This window comes from Dermochelys coriacea, chromosome 9 (assembly GCF_009764565.3).
Source record: "Dermochelys coriacea isolate rDerCor1 chromosome 9, rDerCor1.pri.v4, whole genome shotgun sequence".
Classification (NCBI taxonomy): domain Eukaryota; kingdom Metazoa; phylum Chordata; order Testudines; family Dermochelyidae; genus Dermochelys; species Dermochelys coriacea.
In genome coordinates this window covers 19,396,835-19,424,171 of record NC_050076.1, presented here as the reverse complement: position 1 = coordinate 19,424,171, position 27,337 = coordinate 19,396,835, and the positions used below count along the sequence as shown (strand labels likewise).

Genomic DNA, 27,337 nt, shown 5'->3' with positions numbered 1-27,337 from the left:
TTACTCAACACTAGGCTGTTGTTCAGTGGGTCCTATTCTGCTGTATGGTATCATGACAATGGGAAGCAAGAATGACTTCTGTCTCTCTTACATTCCCTATAGTTGATTTTACAAAGGCTGTAAGAACTATGAAAGTGGCTAGGAGCTAGAGTAAGGTTTGCTCTGTTTAGGTTCAGCAGTGAATAAGGGTTGATAAATACTTCACCCCAGGGGCAAGTTGTGGGAAGAAACTGACTCAGTGTCACAAAAATGATTGTGTGGCTCTTGAATTAATATAGCTTATTTCCCATCTCAAGTAAGGTCCCACTCTCTTCCATCCCACCGTTTCAGAAAGAGGGACTGCCCTTCTGACAAGATCCAGGTAGGATGAGCAAAAGGATGAGGGAATCTTTCACCCCTGCTCAGTCAAGAACAAGGGTCCAATCTAGCCTACTGATTTCAGTGGGAATATTAACAGAATAGTGAACTACTTAGTGAGAGTAAGGACAGCAGACTCTGGCTCTTTAGAAATAAACAGACACAAAGAGCCAGACTTTAACAACCAGTCACTCTGGGGGAGTAGTTCCATTAATTTCAGTTTCAGAGTAGCAGCCGTGTTAGTCTGTATTCGCAAAAAGAAAAGGAGTACTTGTGGCACCTTAGAGACTAACAAATTTATTAGAGCATAAGCTTTCGTGAGCTACAGCTCACTTCATCGGATGCATTTGGTGGAAAAAACAGAGGAGAGATTTATATACACACACACAGAGAACATGAAACAATGGGTTTATCATACACACTGTAAGGAGAGTGATCACTTAAGATAAGCCATCACCAACAGCAGGGGGGGGGAAGGAGGAAAACCTTTCATGGTGACAAGCAGGTAGGCTAATTCCAGCAGTTAACAAGAATATCAGAGGAACAGTGGGGGGTGGGGTGGGAGGGAGAAATACCATGGGGAAATAGTTTTACTTTGTGTAATGACTCATCCATTCCCAGTCTCTATTCAAGCCTAAGTTAATTGTATCCAGTTTGCAAATTAATTCCAATTCAGCAGTCTCTCGTTGGAGTCTGTTTTTGAAGCTTTTTTGTTGAAGTATAGCCACTCTTAGGTCTGTGATCGAGTGACCAGAGAGATTGAAGTGTTCTCCAACTGGTTTTTGAATGTTATAATTCTTGACGTCTGATTTGTGTCCATTCATTCTTTTACGTAGAGACTGTCCAGTTTGGCCAATGTACATGGCAGAGGGGCATTGCTGGCACATGATGGCATATATCACATTGGTAGATGCGCAGGTGAACGAGCCTCTGATAGTGTGGCTGATGTGATTAGGCCCTATGATGGTATCCCCTGAATAGATATGTGGACAGAGTTGGCAACGGGCTTTGTTGCAAGGATAGGTTCCTGGGTTAGTGGTTCTGTTGTGTGGTGTGTGGTTGCTGGTGAGTATTTGCTTCAGATTGGGGGGCTGTCTGTAAGCAAGGATTGGTCTGTCTCCCAAGATCTGAGAGAGCGATGGCTCGTCCTTCAGGATAGGTTGTAGATCCTTGATGATGCGTTGGAGGGGTTTTAGTTGGGGGCTGAAGGTGATGGCTAGTGGCGTTCTGTTGTTTTCTTTGTTGGGCCTGTCCTGTAGTAGGTGACTTCTGGGTACTCTTCTGGCTCTGTCAATCTGTTTCTTCACTTCAGCAGGTGGGTACTGTAGTTGTAGGAATGCATGATAGAGATCTTGTAGGTGTTTGTCTCTGTCTGAGGGGTTGGAGCAAATGCGGTTATATCGTAGCGCTTGGCTGTAGACAATGGATCGAGTGGTATGATCTGGATGAAAGCTAGAGGCATGTAGGTAGGAATAGCGGTCAGTAGGTTTCCGATATAGGGTGGTGTTTATGTGACCATCGCTTATTAGCACCGTAGTGTCCAGGAAGTGGATCTCTTGTGTCGACTGGTCCAGGCTGAGGTTGATGGTGGGATGGAAATTGTTGAAATCATGGTGGAATTCCTCAAGAGCTTCTTTTCCATGGGTCCAGATGATGAAGATGTCATCAATGTAGCGCAAGTAGAGTAGGGGCATTAGGGAACGAGAGCTGAGGAAGCGTTGTTCTAAGTCAGCCATAAAAATGTTGGCATACTGTGGGGCCATGCGGGTACCCATCGCAGTGCCGCTGATTTGAAGGTATACATTGTCACCAAATGTGAAATAGTTATGGGTCAGGACAAAGTCACAAAGTTCTGCCACCAGGTTAGCCGTGACAGTATCGGGGATACTGTTCCTGACGGCTTATGCCCCTCTGCCATGTACATTGGCCAAACTGGACAGTCTCTACGTAAAAGAATGAATGGACACAAATCAGACGTCAAGAATTATAACATTCAAAAACCAGTTGAAGAACACTTCAATCTCTCTGGTCACTCGATCACAGACCTAAGAGTGGCTATACTTCAACAAAAAAGCTTCAAAAACAGACTCCAACGAGAGACTGCTGAATTGGAATTAATTTGCAAACTGGATACAATTAACTTAGGCTTGAATAGAGACTGGGAATGAATGAGTCATTACAGAAAGTAAAACTATTTCCCCATGGTATTTCTCCCTCCCACCCCACCCCCCACTGTTCCTCTGATATTCTTGTTAACTGCTGGAATTAGCCTACCTGCTTGTCACCATGAAAGGTTTTCCTCCTTCCCCCCCCTGCTGTTGGTGATGGCTTATCTTAAGTGATCACTCTCCTTACAGTGTGTATGATAAACCCATTGTTTCATGTTCTCTGTGTGTGTGTATATAAATCTCTCCTCTGTTTTTTCCACCAAATGCATCCGATGAAGTGAGCTGTAGCTCACGAAAGCTTATGCTCTAATAAATTTGTTAGTCTCTAAGGTGCCACAAGTACTCCTTTTCTTTTATTAATTTCAGTGTAGTCAGAGACTATTTGATGAGAGTCCTGCAGTTTGAGGAAGGAATTAAGGACCATGGGATTGGGACCCCCAGCAATACCTCTTAACACTCAGTTGTACCCTAATTATTAAGTTGCATTGCTGAGAGTTAATCATGCTGAGAGTTGGGCAAACTAGCCAAATAAAATATCTTTAATATCTTGACTAGGCTTTTGGGCAAGATGGATGAACAGTACATTTTATGGTCTGGAAGAGATGGTTTTGCTGTTCTCTCTCTCTTCCATTTGGACAGAAGGGCACTCTTAATTAGCTGAAGAGCAGCACCAGGCATGTCTATGGTGTTCCAGCCCTTCAAAATGTAACTAGCTGTGTGGGGCACTAGATCATTTCAGAGAGTGGCAGGAAATGTTTGTTGCATTAGTCAGGCACATGTATCCAGATGTCTCACGTAATTTCTAAAGGCCATGATGCATGATATTTATACCTATTTTCACTTTCTAGTCACAACATAACAACTGCTAGGCTAATAACAATTCAGGGCTGTGGTTTGATTCCCAGAGAGACTACAATCCTGTGACAGTTCACATTTGCCTCATGCATATGGTATAACACCTTCAAGGGTTTTGTCTTAGACTGGAGGATGACACTGGGAGCTAAATGGATATTTACCTGCTGGATCTTATTGAAAGGAGTTGCAGATTTGGTGTTAAACCTTGGTTCAATCTCCCCAAACCCTGCTGAAACAATTTGGCCTACCTTCTGTTTTCCTCAAACCCAGATATCAAGTTCACACTATTCCTTGTCAAGGAGGCACTGAAGAGTGCCACAAATTTGACAGCTCAAACCCTCTCAGCTTGAGGAGCAATACTATTCCGTGTCAGAAAAAAATAGTTCTGGAAACTCTGCTTTATGGCAGCATAGACAGATGCTGAAGAATACTTCAAATGCTTGGAAAAATAAACATAAAAATATCCCAGAAGCTCTAATTATTGTGTAAACTTTTCATTCAAGAAGAGGGGTCTGCAGAAATGTGAAAAGCTTTCACTGCATGAATAAATAGATTACATTTGATGCAAATATCACTATCAATTGGGGCCACCTATGTGTGATTCAGTATAATGAGTTGACTCTCTAGATTTTTTTTAAATTCAGACAGCTATTCAGCACATTTTCCCAAGTCAACTAATCATTTACCTTCTAATAAAATGATCTGATGGGCTCACTGGGTAAATACTTTCTACTGTGCCAAAATATTTTATACTAAAATGCCCTCTTCCATCTCTCTGTTATTTCAGTAACTCCGAGAGAAAAGACAAGATGACAGAAGCATTTTACTACTCGGTTTATGCAAAGTTTGTGAATGTGCCATTTAGAATAACAAGACTGTGGGAAGCACCACTCCTGAATAAATAAAATGGTAATGTGACACACTATCACTTCACATATACATAGACTACCTTTAATGTCAATATCATTACCAACTGGGGCTACCAGTATGTGAGTTGGCATAATGAGTGTATTCTCCAGATTTTTAGAATTAACACACTTCTTCAGAATATTCCCCCACATCAGATAACCAAATAATCTGATGGACTCCCTGTGAAAATGCATCAAATTTTATTCAAAAACGGTCTCTTTGGGGCTTTGATTCTCACAAGGCTAAAATAAAATACACGATGAAGTGAGCTGTAGCTCACAAAAGCTTATGCTCAAATAAATTTGTTAGTCTCTAAGATGCCACAAATACTCCTTTTCTTTTTGCAAATACAGACTAACATGGCTGCTACTCTGATAACAGAAGTATTTCACTATTCTGTCTCTTATCCAAAGATTATGTGTGGTGCCATTTAGAATAGTGAGACTACAGTAAATACCAGTTTGAAAAGTGGTAACTCCATTGATGGCATTATCACCATGTGGAATATTTAATGTGGATGGGAAAAGATGCAGTAATATTATTCTTAAAAATCCAGTTCCCTTGCACTCTTTCCCACCTCAGGCACCTTTCAAACAACAAGCCACAATCTGACCCCCGGTTCTTATAGCACTAGGTACATGTATAATACAGGCAGTTTTTAAAGGTATTAATGTACTTGTTTAATCTAATTTAATTTGATCTTTGTAAGAAGGGATTTCTGAAATTCTGCATTGTTCCTTAAGTGGAAGATGACACAAAAACACCAGCCCTCTTAAGTCTTGATTCTGCAACCTTTACATTGAGTCTGACATAGATGAGTATTCACATTGAACTGAGTAGAAAAAATGTGTTTTTATTTAACTTGAGTACGGGTTGCAGAATGAGGCCCTCGGTTACTTTCTATATTAAAAAGGTATTTATGAAAATTTTGGTTTTTATTACTGTACTCAGTCTTCCCCCTCCCCCTCATCCCCAAACAAAATAGAGTTTGTAATCTAATGACCAGGAAGTGGCTCCATTGCCCTGTTGTAAGAAAACTGCAGTATAACTGAAAGAGGAATATCAAAAGCAAACATTATTTCTTCCGCTGATCTCTGGAGAAATCTGTGTGATCCAACTGGCTCTCATTTTAACTCCCAGAAACTGGAGAAGGATCTGACAGCTAGGCTTTCTATCACTTATACATGCTAAATAAGGCTCAGGATATTCCTTCCAGATTCTTACTTGATGACAACAGTGGTGTGTATAAATGTCTGAAGCCATAAATTATTGTGGTATGCAGCATTCCACAGAAGTAACATTCTGCTGCTTCTGTTTTTGTCTGATTCTGTTCTACTCTAGAAAAGACTTAAAAAGTGCAACAAGCCACAAAAGTTGAGATGGTTCTTGTGGGTGAATTGCTTGGGCCTCATTTGTCAAGTTTTCTCACACATTAAATGTCCTCAAGACTGGTCTTCAAAATATTGGGACTAAAACAAATAAATAAAGTATAGGGAAGTCAGCATGTGCTGCCAAGTGAAAACCCCCCTTAATGGACAACTAATCACTTAAAACAGCTTGAATCTCAGGGGTTATTTTGAATTAAACCAAACTCTGCTTTTTTTTTTAGGTTTGTACTGGTTTAGAAAAAGTAGGGTGACCAGATGTCCTGATTTTATAGGGACAGTTACGATATTTAGGGCTTTGTCTTATATAGGCTCTTATTACCCTCCAATCCCTGTCCCAATTTTTCACACTTGCTGTCTGGTCACCCTATGAAAAAGAGTCCTTCCTCCCAATATGCTCCAGGCCCTCTTATTTCCCAGCTGGCAGAATCTTTCTCTTCATGACCTCCTAACACATTCTCATACCTCCCAATCCCTCTGTGCAACCCCTTACCACAGGCCCCTAACTCAGGGTCACTTTGAAGTATCTTGGATAAGAAAGACCTAGCACTGTGGAAGAGTAAGGAAAATCAAGATTGACATGAACGAATGAAATAATAATAATTAAAAAAAATAGATGGGACATTTGATGATTTGGGGAGAGACAATTTCAGTTTAGGTCAGCTTTAAGTAAACATCTGAACTTTGGGGTATTTATGCAAATTGAATTTCCAAACATTTTGAGGTTCGCTCACCGCTCTTTTAACAGACACTGTTATTAATCCACAGTTATGCTGAGGTGCTCCAATATAAAGGACAATTAACACAGGCTGTCTAATACATATAAGAATAATCACATGTGTGTCTCAGACTATACTTGTGAGTATCTGCAAATAAAGAAGCAGACAATTTTTCATCCTGTATCGTCTTCCTCCGTCTTAATCTAAATGGAGCTGATACTGTTGTTTGACATGGCATTTGAGGCCTGATCCAATTCCCGATGAAGTCAAGGAGTATCTTAGAAGCTGATCTCAATCAGACTGCCCTTGACTTCATTGCGTTTTGGAGCAGGCCCTTAATGCATAAATGTATAGAGCTGTATAGAAAGCTCTCTTCTTCACTTGTAGATAGAATTTACAGTACTGGCAAAACAACTTCTTTGTGGGTCTAGTCTCCACATGCTGTGTGCATAAACTCTAGTCTAACTCTAGTCTAGTTATGAAATGTGCGGCCATCAATGAGCCTTTGTGGTTTGTAGACCTGAAAGCCCTTTCATGTGGTGCCAATTAAAGCTTTCAAGGACTACCTTTCAAACTTACTCTTCACACTCTTAGTTGCCATTAGAAATAAGATTAAACTATAAATCAGGATTACTTTATAGCGGTCAAAGAGGGAGAAAAAAGTGTTTACTGTAGAAGTACTAAAAGTCTTTCAAATCCCCAATGGCTTTGGTAAAATGTGTTGGTGCCATTGGTTGTGAGAGAAGAGTAATACGGTACTCATATGCACATAATTACTGTATCTGGCTATCTGCTTCTCCACCATTAGTGGAGTACATTCCCAGTCACTCACAAACTGTCAGATAAATGGTTTCAGTGCTTTCCTGATCTCCAAGGACCAAACTTTCAAAAAACAGCCTCTGTGCAGCAAATATGGCAGGATGTGATATCTGAAATTTGGTTTTATACTAATACCCTAGTTATTATTTCTTCCTCGCCTGGAGACTCACAACTGAGTAAAATGGTTGAAATTTGTTGGTCCCCTGTGGCCTTGTCTACACTAGCATTTTTCTTGACATTTACCACTTTTGAAGTTCCACCAGTGGTAGGAATAGTGGGAGTGCAAGCGTGGCCCACCAGTGTCTAAATGCTGTGTAATCTAGACCTACTCTGAGCAGGGTTAGATATGCAGGATGACCAGTGGCAGGTTTACCCTGGAGCTTCTACCTTTACTCCCACATATGGAGTTGCACTGATGGTAATGCAACAATGGGAAATTTCAAGAAAAAATGCTTGTGTACTCATAACCCAGGAAAGCAAAGCTGAGTAAAATGCTGGAACAAGCCACTTCAACTGGAGTAAAGTGATATCTAAGTCTTTCATGATCTCAAGGCTAAACCCATTGTGGAGCAATGAAGTAAGATGTCCACAAGAAGGCAGAATACAAACATCCCCTTAGGAATTTAAATTACATCTTGGCACCATAAAATACTTTAGATTTGAAAAGCTGAAGGGAAATCTTACCAGAAAAAGCAAGGGGGGAGGGGCAAGTTTGTGAGGACTAACAGAGGGAATGTGATATGAAGTGATGGTCTCCTTTTTCCACAGTCCAGATGCTATGAGAGCTTAGAGAAGAATGGGTTGTTATCATCTGTATACATCTTTAGCTTTCTTTTGTAATGACAGCAGAAATGATATGCTATGAATCTATTAATTTCTGTAAAATCCATGTAATGTTCTAATGTTTTTTATCATGTTTTGGCTTAGTAGAAATATCATGTTGTATCCACAATAACCTTTGAAGTACTGGAATTCCAGGAAGTTCATCCTTAGGCTGCCACCTTACCAAATCAGATCCATCACAGGCAGATTCATTAGGCTCTGGTAATCAAGACAATGATCAGAGTATTTGAATAGCAGCCTCAGCCCCAAAAGGATCTCTTTGTTGTAAACTGGAGACAACAGATCTTGGAATTTTGAACTGCTGTGGTGTAACCATAGACAGTCTTTAAATGGTTCAGGCTTTGTCCTAGGGGCAAATGCTGAACAAACATGAGGGTGAAGCATCTGGGAGAGAAGACTAACAGCTTCTAATTTTATGCCTATACTAAAATACAGTTTTGTGAGTTCAATCAACTATGAGCATGAAATGACTGAATTTAGACATCAAACTTCTAGATTTGTGAGCCCAAAAAACAACTGCTCCCACAAATCATGCAGCTAGATTGCTAACTGCTACCATTTTCACTCTTAATTGACTGCACCTGTGGCTGATGGGAACAAAACTGCAGGCACAGAATTAGACGCCAGATTGAGGCCCCTGTGACAATTTGGCCTTAGATTCATAGCTATCTCTCTATCATTCTTCATTGCCACTTCTCTGACACAGATCACTCTCCATGGAAACCATTCTCTTGTGTTTGTGAGTGAATTGAAATGTGCAGGTTTCTGTTCCTCATGTTTCTCATGAGGATTTCAGTTAAAAATGCTCGGATTATCTAGAAAAATAATGGTTTGCAAAAAAATTTCCCCTGGCAGTTTCAGTCTCTTATGAGCTAAACTCACATGGCATTGTCCAGTCATACAAAAAGGGAAAGCAGAACATTTTTGAACTTAAGCTGTGCCTATGGCAGAAGACCAGTGTCTATAAAATTAGGATTTTACCCTTGATTAACACTGATTACAAGTAGATGTTCACACTAAATAGCAACACAATTTAGTTCTTCTCTAAAAATGCTGTTGTAGAAAGTTATGGTCTAGTGAAACTAAGTACTAATGTTGGACCCATGCTTTCCACTCCCTGATACATCTCCAAAAGTGTATGTGAAAAACTTAAGTGTGCACCATCTTAGACATGCACAGATCTTAATGTGGTCACAATTTGCACATGCACATAAATACGTATTTATGCAATTCCCATCCTTCACAAATGCAAGGAGAAGTCAATCATGTGAAAAAGCGTGTCCCTCTGCTCCTGGGGCGTCCTTTACTTTGGGGCAAGTGGGGCAGTCACTCCCACCAACTTGATTCCCCCTTTGACTTTTCATGGATCTATACTTTTTCCACATGGGCAAGATTAATTGTGATGAATCCTGATGTCTTCCAAAGTGGTTCAGCATATTTACTATCTACTATCTACCTGTAAGTTTTATATAGCTCCCCTTATTTTGGTATCTGAACACCTGACAAAACACTATTTTTTATAATCTTAGAGATGGGGAACAGAGGCACAGAAAGACAAAGTAATTTGCACAAAGTCACACAAAGATCCCACAGCATAATCAAGAATGGAACCCACATCTCCTGAGTCTCAGTGCAATGCTTTAAATCACAAGACCATCTTTGGACTGTCTTCATTAGGGAGAGACTCTTTACTTACTGCAGTGGGTTTTACATTTTGTTAGATGAGACCATCATATATACAGCACTGAGTGGCACAATTCAAGACAAATCGTTATATTGTATTTTTAGTTGTTAGTCTGTTACTTCATTTGATTGTTCATATGATGTTTACACAGTTTTTAAATGAAGCTCTGATTTGCCATTTGGAAGTGCGCAAACTTTTTCAGCAGTGATTTGACCCATCTCTTGTCAAGAACAAAACTTCTATTTTCTGAGTCTGATTTTCTGTACATATGGGGAAATATGTGTATTTTTTATTTATGTTAGCGATGATATTAAGCTAGTCTAAACATTTTGTAACCCTGCCCCATTTGAAATAAAATGTCTAAACCAAATATTCCTGTTTCCAGTTTTGAAATTCTATGACAGCTTATCAGTTTGCAAGCCAGAACCTCAGATGACTGCCAAATATGTGTCTCCAGTTATTGGCTTCATGCATGATGTACTAGATTCGAATGTACCAAATAGGTAAACAGTGGTTCCTATTACTGCTTTTTAATATAACAATATGTGTGGACATCAGCACTGATGCTGAATGATGCCGAGTCATTTTAAAGACTCCTGAATAAAGTGGAACCAACTGTTTATAATAAACAATGTATTTGTTAGGCGTAGTCCATAATTTTGTTTATGAACTATCTGTGAAGAAAGCATGATTTCCACAGATTTGTTCATGGCTCTAAAATGAGTCACAGGGAAAAAGAGACAGTATTATGGATATTCCATAGCAAGGATGTGGTAGGGTGATCAGACAGCAAATGTGAAAAATCAGGATGGGGGTGGGGGGTGATAGAAGCCTATATAAGAAAAAGACCCCAAAATTGGGACTATCCCTATAAATTTGGGTCATCTGGTCTAGGATATGGGGAGGAGAGGATAGGAATAAATTAGATTTTCCTCTTTGTGCTTCAGTACCTAATAAACATATTTATAAGGGCTTGCTCCTCCCATTCTCTTTCTGGAATTATAAAATGGCTCCGTATGCCTCACATTGCCAGGGATTCCTCTCCCTTAAATAATGTTCTCTTCCAATCTGGCTTCTGCCCTCTTGACTTGACCAAAGCCACCTGACTAAGGTGACTAGTGTCTTCCACTAGCTAAAAGATAGGGGTGATTCTGTGTCCTTATTATCTTTAATCTGTCTGCTGCTTGCAACACCACTGATCACTCTCCTCTTCCAGCTCCTTTTCCCTTACACTTTGGTGAGATTGTGCTATCCTAGTACTTATCCTTCCTTGATGACTTAATGCGTCTTTTCATCCTCTCTGTCTCTTGGTATCCCAAAGGGTTCTTTCTTCTGTCTCCTCCTTGCTGAACAATTTCTCTTTAGATCATCTCATTGACACCAAGAGTTTCAACCATATTATGAAGATGGTTGAAATACTGTTCTCCATTTCTGTTCAATCTCACACCTGCAGTCTGTCAGACAGCTCCTTCTATATGTCCTTGTCTTTCCTTCTAACTCTTCTTCATTTCCTCTTTTCTCAACCCAAATGGACAGCTCTGCATCTCCCAAACTTATAGAGTCTCATCTTTTTAACTCTCACTCTCCTTCTGCTCCCACAATTGATATATAGATATAGATATGTATCTAATATTTCTTCTTGTATAATCTTGTCACAGTCTATCTTTTTGTCTCTCTTCCCATTACCAGACCAGGTGAAATTTTTTCATAATGGAATGTTTTTCTGATAGAAAATTCTTTTAGTTGAAACTGAAAATTTCCAAGGAAATGTGTCAATTTTAATGAAATTTCCTTTTAAAACACATTGAAATAAAACATTTCAATTTTTTCATTTCAAAATGCTAATTTCAGAAGTTACTTTATATTATATTATAAATAATAATATAAAATAGTCAAACTCAGAACATTTCTACAGACCTGAAGCAAAATTAGTTTGGAAATTTCATTTCATGGGAAATTTTGAATTTTTTGGTTTTCTTTCCAATTTGGAATGAAAACTTAATTTTGAAATATTAGACTTTCTTGAGGAAATTGAGGAAAGGAAATTTCCTAGTTTTGAACAATTCTACCCATTGCTAAAAGTCTTGCCCATACCTTAGTCATCTTTTGTCTTAATTATTGTGACTGCGTCCTTTCCAGCCTCCTTGCTTCCCTTCCTGCAGTAGTGTGAGGAGAGTTCAGTCCTTCTCACATAAATGTTGATCATGCCACTGACTCTCCTGGTGGCAAAACACTTCTTGATTGGACAAGTGCTGCCAATCCATTCTGCCTTTATGACCTCAAGCAGTCTTATACTTTCAGTCATCCCGTTGGGGTACTGAGTTATTGCCAGATCTTGTTTTCACCACTGTCGACACTCCATTTTCCATCTCTCAGCATACATGTGTTAACCTCCCACACTCTCAGCAATGTCCCTCTTTAATGGTGATAGCAGTGGCCAAATTAAAGAAATGGAAGAGATGGAACTTTTGGCATGCCATTTGGGACTGCTTCAGAGCAATCATATGAACCAAAAGATCCTTCTTCATTAAAACAGGATCCATTCTGGTCATGGGTGGTTTAACTTGCATCTTTACCATTGCAGCTTCTTCATCTCCCCATTCTGCCTCTATGGAGCTCAAGAACAAACAGAATGCCATTTGGTTACGGACTGCTCTCTTTATCATTTTGATGGTGGATGGATGTGATTTATGTCTCTGGGTGCTGCTGCTGTGATGGAGGGGCTGCATCACTTACCCAATATCTAATTAATTCTTTGTACCATCAAAAGCCATACACCAGAAGAAGCTTCCCTACTCACCTGCTAAAGGCATCTTTCTCTTCCGTGGCTCCAACAATGCGTCTTCCCATACATCCCTAAACACATGTGAATTACTCCATTGTCTTCCTACCATATTTTGCATTTGGTTCAAACTCCTTGATCTAACCTACATTTTTCTGTCATCTGTATGGCAGAAAAAAAGGCTATATGAGGGCTCGATGAGCCAATATGGACCATGCCATTTGGCTCTAGATCAGAAGGTGAAGGTTTCATGACAAGGCGTGGGTTTCTTCTTTGAAAAGGGCTGAAACCATAAGCTCCAGTCCAACAATCTCTGGGCTACGTTTAAATATGCTTTGAATCCTGGGCCCATGCACCCCTGAATTTTGTGCAAATCCATACCTGAATCAGAGTTTTGTGGCTTGGGCCCATTCACACATATCTCTTTCTATGAATGTATGTAGCCCTCATTGCAGTAGTATCTATGGCCCATGTTTAGTTTGTTTTCACAAGCTAGTTTCCTACTCTTTATCCAAGGTGTTGGGAAGGTAAAAACTGAGTTTCTAAATTTTCTGTTTTCTACGATATATGTTCCTTTCTACACAACTAAGTCTTGGCTATTTAGTTCAGTCTGCTGTCTAGACTCAAGATGAGGCTTCTGTTTTTGTTCTCACTGTTATGAAAACTACTCCCTCTAAGTATAGTGTGATAAATTGGTAAGAAAAGCATTGACATTTGTCATATGTCCACCACAGGAACATCAGGGGAAGACTATAATAACCATGTAAGATCCTTCAGAGCTTTAACAATCAAAGCCACGCAGGTTCCCCTAAAACATAGGGATGAATATTTCAAAGGCTTGGGTTTTTTATTTTGTTTTTAAAAAGCTTCAAAAGATTTGTTTAACCAATTGTGAAAACAGTGAGACAAAATTTTATAAGTTTCTTTTTATAGGAGACATTTTTCACAAAGCCTTAAAATATTATATTTATATGTTCTACTACTTTCTTAAGTTTTTGTCTCATCTAATTTGACTGTCTCCTTGTCAATTTTCCTTCACTCGTGTCTAGAAAAATACACTGAATAAACATAATGAATAAAAGAATGCAAAAGACATAACCTAGCAACAACTGATTTGGGATGTCATATATTTTTTTCCATGATAAATAAAGCCTCATATTACTAGAAGGCAGCAGAACATTGTGCTGACTATGATTAATAGTACTAGTTAGTGTCACTCATTTGCTTCCAAAAGCTTTCTGAAGAGCAGCAAAAGTGGCAAAGAAAAATGAGAACAAATGTGTCTGTTATCATGGACCTCACTTAAAATAAAACATACAGGGAAAACTCCCAGATAAAGCCCACCAAAAACCTCAATCCATATTGACTATGTCTTCATGTCTGAACATAGATAGATATACAGAGCCTAATATCCAGCTCCCACCTTTTTCAAGGAGTCTTATTCCACTGGTGGCTTGATTGGATCTTCATCAAGCACAACCTGGCTGAATCCATTCTGCTGAGCTCTGCTAGGTGCAGGCCTGAAAGGGGTAGTCATTCAAGTCTCAGGCTGGCTGAGGCCTGGTTCAGACCCTGGTCTTAGGGCTGTTCTAAACTAGGTCCAGCTGCAAATGGTCCCAAGTAACAATAGCAACTGAGTCCGGATAAGTGAAAGACTATTTAAAACAAAAATACATTAATTATGATTTTGTTCTGCAGCTACCATCTTCCCCCTATCCAGTTCTTTTCTTATGCTTTATTTCTTTACAAAGAAGAAACAAAACCTCTTTCTCTACTCCAGCCAGGAGAGTGGGTTTTTTTTTTTTTAGGGAAACCAAAAAACAATGTTGTCTCCTCCTTGCTCAAAGTTGTGGAGAAAGATATTCCCTAAAATTAAGTTTATGAAACTAGAAATGCTCTGAGTGAACTACAGCATTTGAAAAACGTGGAAGAATCTGACCCAATGCTCCAGTTCAGCCTACTAAAAGCTGAAATGACTAATGCAATAGCAAAAAGCTGCAGGTGACAGTGAATGCAAGTGGAAAATAGGTAGGGCTTTGACTTCCATTCACTGGAATCTTATTGACAGTTTAGTAATATTTACCTTTCTCTGCCCTTTAAAGAGCATTAGTTGTGAGCCTGGTGCTGATGACATATTGTTCAACAGAGGCCACTCCTAAGTATCTGCACTTTCTGCTTCAATAAAAAGAATTCAGTTTGAAAGCAAAAAGGTTGATGGAAAATACAACTGTTCACCTGTCAATAAACTTCAGATGAAAAAACATCGGAGATACAATAAAAGGCACATAGTTATTGAAAGATAAAAGCACTCATGTCACACCATAAAGCCTAAAAACTCTCTGGGTTTTCCAAGGAAACAAAAATGCTGAATATTAGAATGTGGCTCTTGTAGACAGAATATATATCAGATCGTTATCTTTATTCATCACCAACATTTCCTTGTGGACCCTTGCCCAATTCATACCCTAGTCAATGTTTTCCAAGGATATTTATCTGGTCTTTTCTTGCTTTGGAGGTCTCAATGGGTTGGAGAGCCATAGCAGCCAGATAAAGGTGCTCTGATGTCATGTGCTTGCACAGACCAGAAGCAGGTAGAATAATTCAGGGAGTATTGAGGGAATAGATTGTACAAAATAGCATTCCTTATCCCTGTTTTTCCCCCCCATAAGTATCATGCACTCTCCTCTCAGAGATCAGATGTTAGTAGGTATGCAATTGGTTGGTATCTTGTCCATGTTGCTAATGCAACTGGCCACATCCCAGGATGGTGGGGTCTCTGTGCTGCATACTAGCCTGCTCCATGAGCTTATTGCTCAGAATTGTATACTGCCTGTATTCTCCAGTTGGAGGAAAAGACCTTTTAAATCCTCATCCTACTCCTAGCATACTGAACAAGAGCAATCATAATTTTGCCCTTAATCTTCATGCAAAGCACTTAGGAAAGATTTCTACGGAAATGGTCATAACAACAGAACAATATTTGCATCAACAAAATGACAGAGAGCTATTGTTCTATTAAAAAAAAATCCAGCTGTGAAAAGATTATTTTCATCAGTAAAATTCAGTAGCATTCTAGTATGACAGGTTTCAGAGTAGCAGCCGTGTTAGTCTGTATTCGCAAAAAGAAAAGGATCCGATATCCGATGAAGAGAGCTGTAGCTATATAAGCTTATGCTCAAATAAATTTGTTAGTCTCTAAGGTGCCACAAGTACTCCTTTTCTTTATCCTAGTATGAGAGGGTTAATCTCAAACTGTATCCTGCTCTCGAACTATTCACACAATCATCATTGATGTGGCTGAGTAGTAGGAAAAAGAAAATATAAAATGATAGCTAATCTACCAACACAAGAGCAAAGAGGCCATTTTGTTATAAGCTAGACTTTGGACTTAACTCTTTTTGGTAAAGAATGGTGGCTTCTGTTTGAACTACCATAGTGAAGACATCAGAAGTTGTGAGAAATCTTTTTTCATTACCATGTGAGATAATTCAGAAATGTACTCAGATTACATGGAATCTATTCAAAGATGGATTTATTTTGAATTTTTAGCAAGATAGCAAATACATATTTTTAAAATAACTCTTATTTTTAGCAAAATAGGGCTAAAGAGGAGGCATTTGGATTAGATCTGGATTAGGCTCAGGCTAGGATTTGAGTACCAGGCTGAAGGCCAAATCAGAGTGTAGGTTTGGATTGCATTTGCAGGCCTGGAAGTCTTGCAAGATACCCTGGAGATTTTGTCCCAAAATGGAAGAAATCTAAGTAAATCAGCTGATAGCATGAGATTTCTATTCCCTTGAGTCAAGCAGCACTGGAAAATACAGATCCCTGGGTAATTATTGAAAATTATGGAAATGTATGGTCTTGATGCAATTTTCAATGGAGGAGAGTTCACAAAGAGCTCACCCTATTGGACACCAATTATTGCTCTTCTTGGCAGACTCATAAGAGAGACCATGGACTGAACTACTTTCTCACCCTTAGAGATGTCCTTTCAGATTGAGGTTGAGGTACACTGGCATACAGTGTGGAGAAGTCTGCACTACAGTTGCTCATATTGCATCTGTGGATAAATACGGGAGGTTCAGTCTCCCGGGCAATCAATCCTGCACCACTCAAAAGCATGAAAGGCAAAACTGGGTGCCTAAAGATCAGTACCTCAACCTATAATTTGCATCCTAAAATCAGGCCATTTCCTTAGGGTCCTAAATAGGAATTTTGGTGTGTAACTTTAGACATCCAACTTTGAATATTTTGGCCAAAATTATCTAACCGGTTTGTTTCTGGCTCTTAATGTCTTACCATAGACAAGAGTACTGTTTTTGCATCCTGATTAAAAAAAACCCAGAAAATCCTAATCCCTGAGAGTGTCTCCTAGCAAAGTGGCCAGTCATGATTGACACCTTTATTTTTAGTGAGGTTGCCAGATAAAAGTGCCTACAGACTTGGAAAACTGAAGCAACTGTCTTGTGTAAAACATTCATTGGTCTTGGAAAACTTCAGGCTAGTTGACAGCCATATTTTATTTAGCAAACAAAAGAATCAAGGATTTATATATCATTAGGGTACATTTTGAAGGAATCATTTGTCTTTTTTTTAATAACTTTTTTTCCCTGGTTTTACATGACATCAGGTATTTCTTGAGAATAGAAGACGGCTCCTTTAGGGTCATTGAACCTGCCTGTTTCATAATGAACATCCTTAATCCCAGCACTCATGTCTGGATGAAAAATATAGGGCCAGAGTGCAAGCTCAAAGAGAACCCATGAGGAACATGCAGTTACAAGCCACAGCACCAAAGGCTAAAAGAAGCACTCTGTCCTTTCTGAGGTAAGTTGAGCCACCTCGAAATTACCTCCAAGTGTAAAGTCATTGAGACCAAAAAAAAAAAAATCTTTCAGCTTTTGCTGAGTTTTTAATATGTCTTTTCATATGCAGGCTTCTGTTTTCTTACTCATGCTTTGGTATTAGTGCACATTAGAATATTAGGTCAAACGCCCGCAGTAATAACTGTGCTGTATAATCGTTCTGATTTTCATCTTTTTGGCCCAGTTTTCTCCTCTGGTACTCAATGGCAAAGACACTTTTGCCCCCTATATACTTACCCTTTTATTGCACTAGAATTTATTATGCACAATATGTCAAATGCAAGGAGTATTTGTATTTTTATGAATATGTAGTGTGTGTTCAGATGCGTCAGGAAGAGGGGAGGCATATTCTACTCCGGATAATTTTTAGAATCAATTTGATCCACTTATTCTAAACTATGGGCAGTGTACATTGGTTAGAGCCATGTCTTCGTTTATGAAGTGAGTGGCATCTAACAGGTTAACTCAGTAGAAAACATACCAATGTGATTGTTTTGCTGGGGATTAGAATTGCATAGATGTATTATCTACCATAAATAGTCATGTTTTCAATACCTGTGGTAGAAGCAGATACTGAGTATTTTCTGTTTGCTGTGGAAACCACTTGAAATACTATCTACCAGCTAATCTAATTATAGTCCAAATGATAATCAGACTAGATGACAAGACTATTGGCTGACAGTCTTTCACAAATTTAAACTTGCACACACACACACACACACACACACACCTTAAGTTGCCTAATTTTAGCTTGCACTGTGCCCTTATCTCTGTAACTTCATCTTACCAAGTAGATATTGAGAAACAGGAAACTATGTCAGGTTTCATAGTAGCAGCCGTGTTAGTCTGTATTCGCAAAAAGAAAAGGAGTACTTGTGGCACCTTAGAGACTAACAAATTTATTAGAGCATAAGCTTTCGTGCATCCGATGAAGTGAGCTGTAGCTCATGAAAGCTTATGCTCTAATAAATTTGTTAGTCTCTAAGGTGCCACAAGTACTCCTTTTCTTTTTAGGAAACTATGTATTACACCTCTGAAACTATGCTAATACCAAAAGCACACATCTAAATATCGCTCTGCAAAATTCTATGAAAAGAGAAGCTCATTTTTAAAACAAATAATGTTTCAATTTAAATGGAAACTTCTACACTTTTAAATATAGTTGTGGTGGCTACAGCATTGTCATTATCTGCAATTTCCTGCAGGATAGGTTTGTAAAAGCTGTAGAATATAGTGGAGATCCCTAATTCAGTGCATTGTCTTAATTCCTGTTGAAAGGTCTGATCTCCACTGGTTTCAGAGTGCTATGGATATTGGATCCATCCTTAACCCTTAAGCAGAAAGGATTACCAAGTTTTAGCTGACCTCACTGTATAGGCTCCATAGCAGCAATTTATTGCAAAAAAATAATGCATAAATGACAGTAAAGCATTGAATGCATTCCTTTTCTAAAATGCATCCCAATGTTAAAAAAGTACTCAATGCTAGCACATTTTGTTGCCTAAAATGCATGTAGCGTTCTGCCTCAATGCTAATGAAAAGAGTTCTTAGATTAAAATAATTTTTCAGTAATATAAAACTTAGATTAAAATACTATTCATTTGAAGGGTTTATTTATCTGCGGTGTATGCTAGAATTCAGAGAGATGGCTAATATGTAGTATCTTAATTCCTTTTATAATGCTCATCAAGTACAGCCAAGAAAGCCCCTATTCAAGCCTGCTAAAGGAATAGCCTGGCTAAATGAATTATTTTTTCCATCCATGAAGCCAAATAATTACACCTCTTAAACGGAAAATCTGTTAAAGGAATGATGCATTTAAACAGACTGTTAGTTCCCTTCAACGTGTAATGTAAAATGAATACAAAAGTAGGCTTATTAAATATACCTCACCAAATCAATTTTTACCATTCTTATCATTCATGAAATAATACTTCCCTCTTAAATACCTTATAAAAGCATAATCAACTCAAAAGAATAATTTGGGTGAGAAATGTGAGGCAGTTTCTGAACATGAATTTGTTTCCAAGTAAGCAATTTGACCAAAGGAAAGGTCCTAACAGTTTGCAGAGGACAAAGATTGGGGAAGTGGTAAATAATGAAGAAGACAGGTCCTAGATTCAATGTAAAGTCATACATACATCTTGGAACAAAGAATGCAGGCCTGGAAGCAGTGACTCTGAAAAGGACACGGGGTCATGGTGAATAATCAACTAAACATGAGCTCCCAGTGTGATGTTATGGCCAAAAGGGCTAATGTAATTCTTGAGTATATAAACAATTCACAAAGGATGTTGCTAAGTAGGAGAGAGGTCAGAGAAGGGTCATGAGCATGATTAAAGGATTGGGAAAATATGCTATATTGTGAAAGACTCCAGGAGCACCGTCTGTTTAGTTTAACAAAGAGAAGGTTAAGGGGTTAAGGGGATTACAGTCTATAGGTATTTAAATGGAGAACAGAAAATAGATAGTAAAAAGATAAAAACAAGACCCAATAGCTGGAAATTGAAACTAGACAAATTCAGACTAAAAATAAGGCAGACATTTTTAGAAGTGAGACTAAATTTACCAATGGAACAATTTACCAAGGGTTATGATGGGTTCTCTATCACTGACAATTTTAAAACAAGATTGGATAATTTTTCTAAATGATATGGTATAGTTCAAAGTGAAATTAATTCATGGAAGTACTATGGCATCTGTTATATATGAGATCAGACTAGATGACAACAATGGTCCACTCTGGCTTGTAAGCTATGAATCTATGAATGAAAAATGGTTAGGGCATGATCCAAAGTTGAAGTCAATGGGAATCTTTTTATTGACTTCAGCGTGTTTTGTATCGGGGCATAAATGAGTTTAAGGAAATAGGCATCTCAGAAGCCAGTTACTGTGAGGATAAAAAAAATACGGATAAACTGATTTCTTTTTACTGTGAGGATAAGTTAAATACTGAAGTGTGCATTGCCATGGATACAGTTTTCTATTTACAATATGGATTTTTTTTCCTTAGTAGATAAGGATAAAGGCAGGGTCAATTCTCAACATACCACTAAAGCAATGGTTTTCAAACTTTTTAGGCTGCATACCCCTTTCAAATAATGTAGTTACCATATATACCCATCTGCGATAGGGTCATAATATACCTATGAAAACAGAAAAAAAGAAAGGTTTCAGAGTAGCAGCCGTGTTAATCTGTATTCGCAAAAAGAAAAAGGAGTAATTGTGGCACCTTAGTGACTAACAAATTTATTTGAGCATAAGCTTTCGTGAGCTACAGCTCACTTCATCGGATGCATTTGGTGGAAAAAAAGAAAGGTATGTAAGGCATGACGTGATCCATTGTCTGCCATTACAGAATTTTTCTCGCATACCCCTGATGAGAGCTCAAATACCCCTACGGGTATACATATCCAACTTTGAAAACCACTGCACTAGAGTTATAACATTAAGATTAACTCTGTATGGATCTACTAATCGCTATCTTTAGTGTAAATGTCTTCAAACCTAAAGGATATTTCTACGGCGACTATAGAAGCCTTACATAGATCCACTAATACAGATACCTTCCCCCACCATATGGGGACAATAGGTGTTATAGCCCCTTTTCCAGTCTATATGCCGGAACAGAAGCTGGGTACGCAGCTTGAGGGTTTTGGATTCCCTCCCCGCAAGTCCCACTTAGTGCCGCACATAAAATTTTGTTGTTTGGGTTTTGTGGTAAATTTCAATCTTAAGGTGAGTCACACTTAAGTCAACCTGAGTTTTGCCATTGACTTCAATAAGGTCAGGATGTCACCCATAGTGTGTATGAGGTGTATATATTATGTTTTTGAAGCCTGAAATGCTTGCCTTCATTTGCAACAGCTGCAGCCATAAGTGTGCAGCAGATGATTAACAATTTTGAAGGGTACACGATATTAAACTCATATGATATTGTCAACTGCATTTCAACAGTTTATTTGACTGAGATGCTATTTTTTATCAATAATAAAAGAAGTCCCAGCTAGCTGGACAATTAATCCTTCCTCATAGTCCTCACTAGCTTCCAGAACACAATCAACAGAATCATTATTTCTAGTTTGTGCATCTGACATAAAAATCAACCAGCAAAACTTAAACTTACCCAGTTTTCGCAAAACTTGCCCAGTATCTCAATATGGATCTACTCAAGATTTGTTCAGCTTTGGTATAATTAACTCTTCTCTCTAGAGGTAATCCAAATACAAACTCAATCTCATAACCATGCATTACTCCCATCCATTCTGGCCAAGCAAGTTTTGAGGACCGATGTTCAAAGAAGTAGAAGAATACATTATTTCCTAGTTGAGCAAAAAAATTTGTGAACTCCATTACAGGACATATGATATTGTAATCCCCAATAATGTCATCCATAGCATCACGATAATTGTCAGGGTTTTGCTCATCTTCCCAGTCTGTGTAGTGAAAAATGATTGATTCCACCCCAAGTTCACTTGCTTCTGGAAAGGACAGACTTAAACCTACTTGAAATTCTGTTTTATTGATCAGGCTATCATTATCTTTGCTGAAACCAGGTGCCCCATACACTAGAAAAGCTGTCCCTTCATTTTTGTTAACTCCCACTAAGAGTTGGGTTTGTTTAAAGAGCCCATGCTGGATCAATGTTTGTGGCATTTCAGTGAGAAAGTCACCATCAACTATGGGACAGAAATACATTTTTAAAAGAGAGTTGTGTGTTAAAACAGAAACTTCATTCTCAAGGATATCATGGGGATCCTTGTTTTGGAGACAGAGAATTATATCTGTCTCATTGCTACTAGAGCAGCTGAGTAATTTAGCTAAAGTCAAAGTTCTCTTCCTTGCCTCAGAATGTGTTATTGTGGCCCAGGGGGCATTAGCAGAGCCACTTTGCATGATGGCTCTTGTGAAAAGTGGATGGCTTTCAGAAGAAAGGATATGGTAGCTAATGGAAGCAGCCCCGGCACTCTCTCCAAATAAAGTCACACTTCTAGAATTGCCACCAAAGACGGCTATGTTCTCCTGGACCCACTGAAGTGCTAACCTTTGATCAAATAAACCTGCATTTCCTGGAGCTTCCTGGTTTCCTGGTAAAGCCAAGAATCCTAGTGCCCCTGTTCTATAGTTCACTGAAACTACAATGACTCTTTCAACACGTGCCAGAAATTTGCCATCATAGACAGGTAAAGAGGATGTCCCTGATTGAAATCCACCCCCATAAATCCATACCATGACAGTTGCATTTTTGGGTTTTGGAGAAGGAACCCATACATTAAGATATAAGCAGTCTTCACTAAGGTTAGTGTTCGGATTCCACATCTCTGACCCGGGGAATCCAGGAAAAGTTTTATCTATATTCTGATAACAAGAGTTTGCATGTTTTGTGGCATCCCAAATCTCTGTCCACTTGTTGCGGGGCTCTGGTTTTTTGAATCGTAGTTTACCAAGTGGTGGCTCTCCATAAGGAATTCCCAGAAAGGCTGTCACAGTTCCCCCAAGTACAGGCAAGTGAATCCCTCTTACTTTTCCTTTCTTAGTAGTAACTATAATGTCGTCTTCAGGTAGCACCTTCCTGACAAACATATACAGTAGAAGAAACCACATCAGAAATCTTGTGCAGACACTTGTCCCATTGCTGCATGTCATCATTCCTAAAATAAAATAAAAATGAAGTTTAGGAGCAGCATTTTAATGCATCAGTACAAGGGCCAAACCTTGCTCCTTGCAAAAGGAATGTGGAAGGCCCCAAAGGCACTGAAACTGGGGTGGTTCTGCTGCACAGAGCAACAGAGCAGATTTTAGCCATGGCTTGTCCTTGGCTACACTTGCTGCTGAATCATATTCAGTAACAATCTCACTTCACCTCATTCTGACATGGTTTTCCAGCAATGGGTAAATTTTATAGTCTAGAGTCAGGCAATGCTTTTGGATCATAATCCTGTTTTCTCTCCTCACATTGGCATAGATGTCCCTATATACAGAGGGGACAGACATGGAGAGGATCCACAAGGACTTTGCTGCCCTTAAGTGCTCCACAACAGTTCTGTCCACCACAGCATGGAAGGAGGTGGGAGGTTGAGGGCTAGGTAGGGGTGGGCCAAAGAGAGAAAAGTATATTGCCAGTGAGTTTGTGACTATATGAACCATTAGTCATATGCCCAATGCAGCAGGTGCCTTGTATGGCATCACAGTAAAAGTCACCAGAAGAAGCCATACATAGGTTGCTTTGCTAAGGAGTATCTGTTTTCGTCCCACACACAATCACTGAAAAAACATTATTTCATCTGGTTTAGCACACAAAAATATGCCCTTCAGGCCTTTTCATAATATTTACCTTTGTAAATTGGTGCTAATACATGAGAAGATCATCATGCAAAACATAATGCATGATTAGAAATTATTCTGGCAGTGGTTACTTTTCTAATTCACACTATCCGTAAATAGAGAGAGCTAGTAACAATGTGCACCATCTTAAGGATATGGAGGAAACTTCTACTAGAACTATGAGACCAAATTCAGCCCATGTACCAATTCCTTCACAAATAAACAGACACATTATTAACCCCGAAAAAGCAGCTTCTCTCATTTGAATCAGAATTTTCCCCACTTGTGGGGGTGTTCAGATCTCTATTTTTGTTTCAGGGATCATGTGAAACTGTAGATATTGAACCATGTATTTGTGATACAGAACCCAAGTGGGTTGAAATGCAATAGCAAAACATCAAAATAACTTTGCTATAAACTGAACAGTACTGCCTGGGAATTGGAGGTGTTTTTCATAAGTCTGTACTTCAATTGATTTGTATGTCTGTAATACTCTATAACTTCAGTTCTTGTATGTAATCACATATATAGTTATGCCAAAATCATGAACAAATAAATGTTTTTTAGACATTGTTCGCCATAACAATTAACATTACTGTTATTGCTGAGATTGTATATTTATTTGGGCAAGGACTATATTTTTTCTTTATTTTTTGCAGTGCTTGGTACAGTCCTTGATTGGGGCCTTTAGGTACTGATAATTCTAGTTAGTTAATTCTAGTTAATTACCTGATTAGGTAAAGTACTTAATCATGTGCTTATGCATGTGAGTAGCCCCATTGATCTTAGTCTTTTAAAGTTGGACTTATTAACTCTGTTATAAAAACACTCTCTTCCTCTCAAAAGTCAAATGTGAAAAAAGAAAAAAAACCCTCATTTGGCCCAATCCTATAGTCTGTTTCAGTGAAAATATTCAACAAAGCTTGTCTTCTCTTTTGTTCTTCCTACCTCCTCCCCCCGCTTCTGTCCTGTTGTAAGTAGCATATTCAGCACTGCCACTTTAAATAGTTCATTCTTTGTTAATGAGTAGCACTTCTCTCCTTACAAGGAGTGAGGCTAATTTCTGTGGAAAGTACAGCTGTATGCCTGATCTAAGAACATTTAATTTGTATGTTTATTGTTGGAAAGTTGAGGGCGAATAGAAAAAATGGGGAAGTTTCTGGTTAAACTAATTCCTAAATATGAGATAGAATCAAAGCAACTCAGAGAAATAAATTATCACAGATAATATTTCACACTTGTGTTAAATGCATGAGCAAACAAAAATCTATAGTACACAGATGATCTATTGTGGAAAAAGATGTAAAGCAATAGAATCTTTTATGTAGAAGTTTCTCAGTGTGATTCATAAAGATAAAGGGCTAAAGTGCTTTATCCAACAATAACCAAACCTTAAGATTTACTTACCTAGAATCCTGCAAACAAACCCATGCTCAACTTTACTGGTGTGAGCAGCCTCAGACCAACAGAATTACTTCAAGTGTTTGCAGAATCAGGGATTTAGTGTACCAAGCTGCAGTCCTTAGGCAAAATAAAATCACTTATTGCTTTGTACATCAGTTTACTCACCCATTCAAAGGTTACAGTGAGAGCTCCTATCTTTGTAAAGCACTTCAAAGAGCTACAAATGAAAAATGTTCTATAGGGTTAAGGATTATGCATGAGTCAAATCCTGGTTGTATTACTTTTAAGTTAATTCATGAATTAAGTGATCAGGAGATTGCATCGGTATTGGGCTAAGGACCTAGCAGCATAGGAGGTCAACAATTATCCAATATACAGTAAACTGGATAAGGAGGGTAATTTTTAAAACAATCCAATATGTCACACTGAAAGCAAGCATTTAATGTAGCATTTAAAGTGCTATATGGAACTGTAAAAGATTGAAATAATCAATGGTAATATTATAGGCATAAGAAAAGTGAAATTATAATAATAAATCATAAGGGGGAGATGTGAACATCAGGAGTATGGGGTTCATGCAGAACCTTTAGACTCTCTCTCTCTCTCTCCACACACACACACACACACACACACACACACACACACAAACTAATAGAGACAAAAGTAAAAATCCACAAATATAAAACAGACCCTGAACTTTTGATCCACAATCCTAAAGTGTTTTAGCTATTAATGCAAATGTTAAAGAAACAGTTAAAGTAAAAAATTCAACACTGTACATGTTATAATTAGCTCTCCAGTGAACAATCTGATCATTTTAATGAGCAAATGAAATAGGTCAAACTTTGGGAAAAGTACAAAACTTCTACACTGCTAAATGAAAGCATGGTAGTTTCAAGTAATGTTTCCTGCTAATAGTGACAAAACTAGCAATTGAAAGGTATGCTACTGCACTTGATGGTGAAATATTACATTTTGTAATAATTTTAATGCTGCATTAAAACAAAGTCAGCAACATAAAACACACTGAGCTAAATAAATATGACTTGATTATTACTACACGAATAAAAGAGGTCAGAAGATTGCTTTAGCCCGCCAACCTTAACCAAGTAGAGATGTATCATTTACTATATTTGCATATTTTAAAAAGTTGCTTCTGTATTTGTTTTAGCCAATAAAAATTAAAAAGAATATACTTTTGTATTCTTATTCAGTGAGGGAATATAATTGATTTCAAAGATTATTTTCTCTCCTTGCAAATCTTTACCCAACCAAGAAATCTATGCACAAAGCTACGTAATCTCTATTTAAATAGAAAACATGGTTGAATTAATAAAAGATTTATTGCTTAGTTCAATTTACTTAGCCCAGAATCCCTTGAATAATACCAAGGTCTGATACACATGCCTGCTTACTTGTTCCATCAGTTCCATTTGCAGAGCAAAGTGAGTATCTCCAACAGAGCAACAAATGGTCAGAGCATAACATTTTAAAAGATCACAATCCACATACAAATTGAGTTTAACTGGCATAGAAACATGTAAATAGAGAATCACTTACCCCAGTTTGTATTACAAAGACTACAAAGTTTTTAAGAGAGTCAAGATCTTTGTACACTTCAGTGAAAAGCAGTTTGCGGCTGCTACTTTAAGCCTGTAAATTGCTTAATCAACTGTTTCTGTCAGAAAGCTCGCGAGAGTTGGCAATAGCAACTCGATCTGTAGGCAGCTGTGCTTTAGTATCTGACATCTGTTGAAAGGGTAATGGTATGGTTGTAGAAATGCTTCAGAATTATTCCAGTTTTGATTAAATCAAGCATTAGATTGTATTGGAAAGGGAAAAATAAAATTATCCTTAGTACAAGGCTAAACTTTATAACAAATCGGACTACAAAACACAGCAGCAGAAGTATAAATCTTGCTTCTTTTTTGTTTTTCTTTCGTGAAGAACTATTCCTACTTGTATTTTTTTCTCTTTTGCAAGAGTTCAAGATTTCTATAGAGATCTGGTAAAATATTTAAAAGATCTTTCCAGCCCAGGTCAATTGGCTATTTCCAACTACAAATAGTGGAAGGAGAGAAAATGAGAACATTTTATACAGATATACAGCAAGCAACAGCAATCAATTGTATTAACTGAATTTGATTATCTAATAGATAGTCATAACATTTTCTACAAAAAACAGTTTTCCATCAGAAAATGCAGTTTAATCAAAACCAA

The 27,337-nt window shown here is 38.2% G+C and overlaps 1 protein-coding gene across 2 annotated transcripts in view; it reads right to left on the bottom strand.

Moving 5' to 3' along the window:
- The window catches only part of BCHE (butyrylcholinesterase), a 49,727-nt gene extending 22,930 nt beyond the window's left edge, over nucleotides 1-26,797 (bottom strand). The window contains exons 1-2 of one of the 2 annotated variants that reach the window (XM_038416361.2): nucleotides 26,678-26,797; nucleotides 21,516-23,040 (exon numbers count right to left, since the gene is read on the bottom strand). In XM_038416361.2, coding sequence (XP_038272289.1) covers nucleotides 21,516-23,038 — 1,523 coding nt within the window. In that variant the 5' untranslated portion in view covers nucleotides 23,039-23,040; nucleotides 26,678-26,797. The remainder of the gene's footprint in view (nucleotides 1-21,515; nucleotides 23,041-26,677) is intronic. The other variant, XM_043492486.1, reaches the window with a different exon arrangement.
- Between the last annotated feature and the right edge of the window lie 540 nt (nucleotides 26,798-27,337).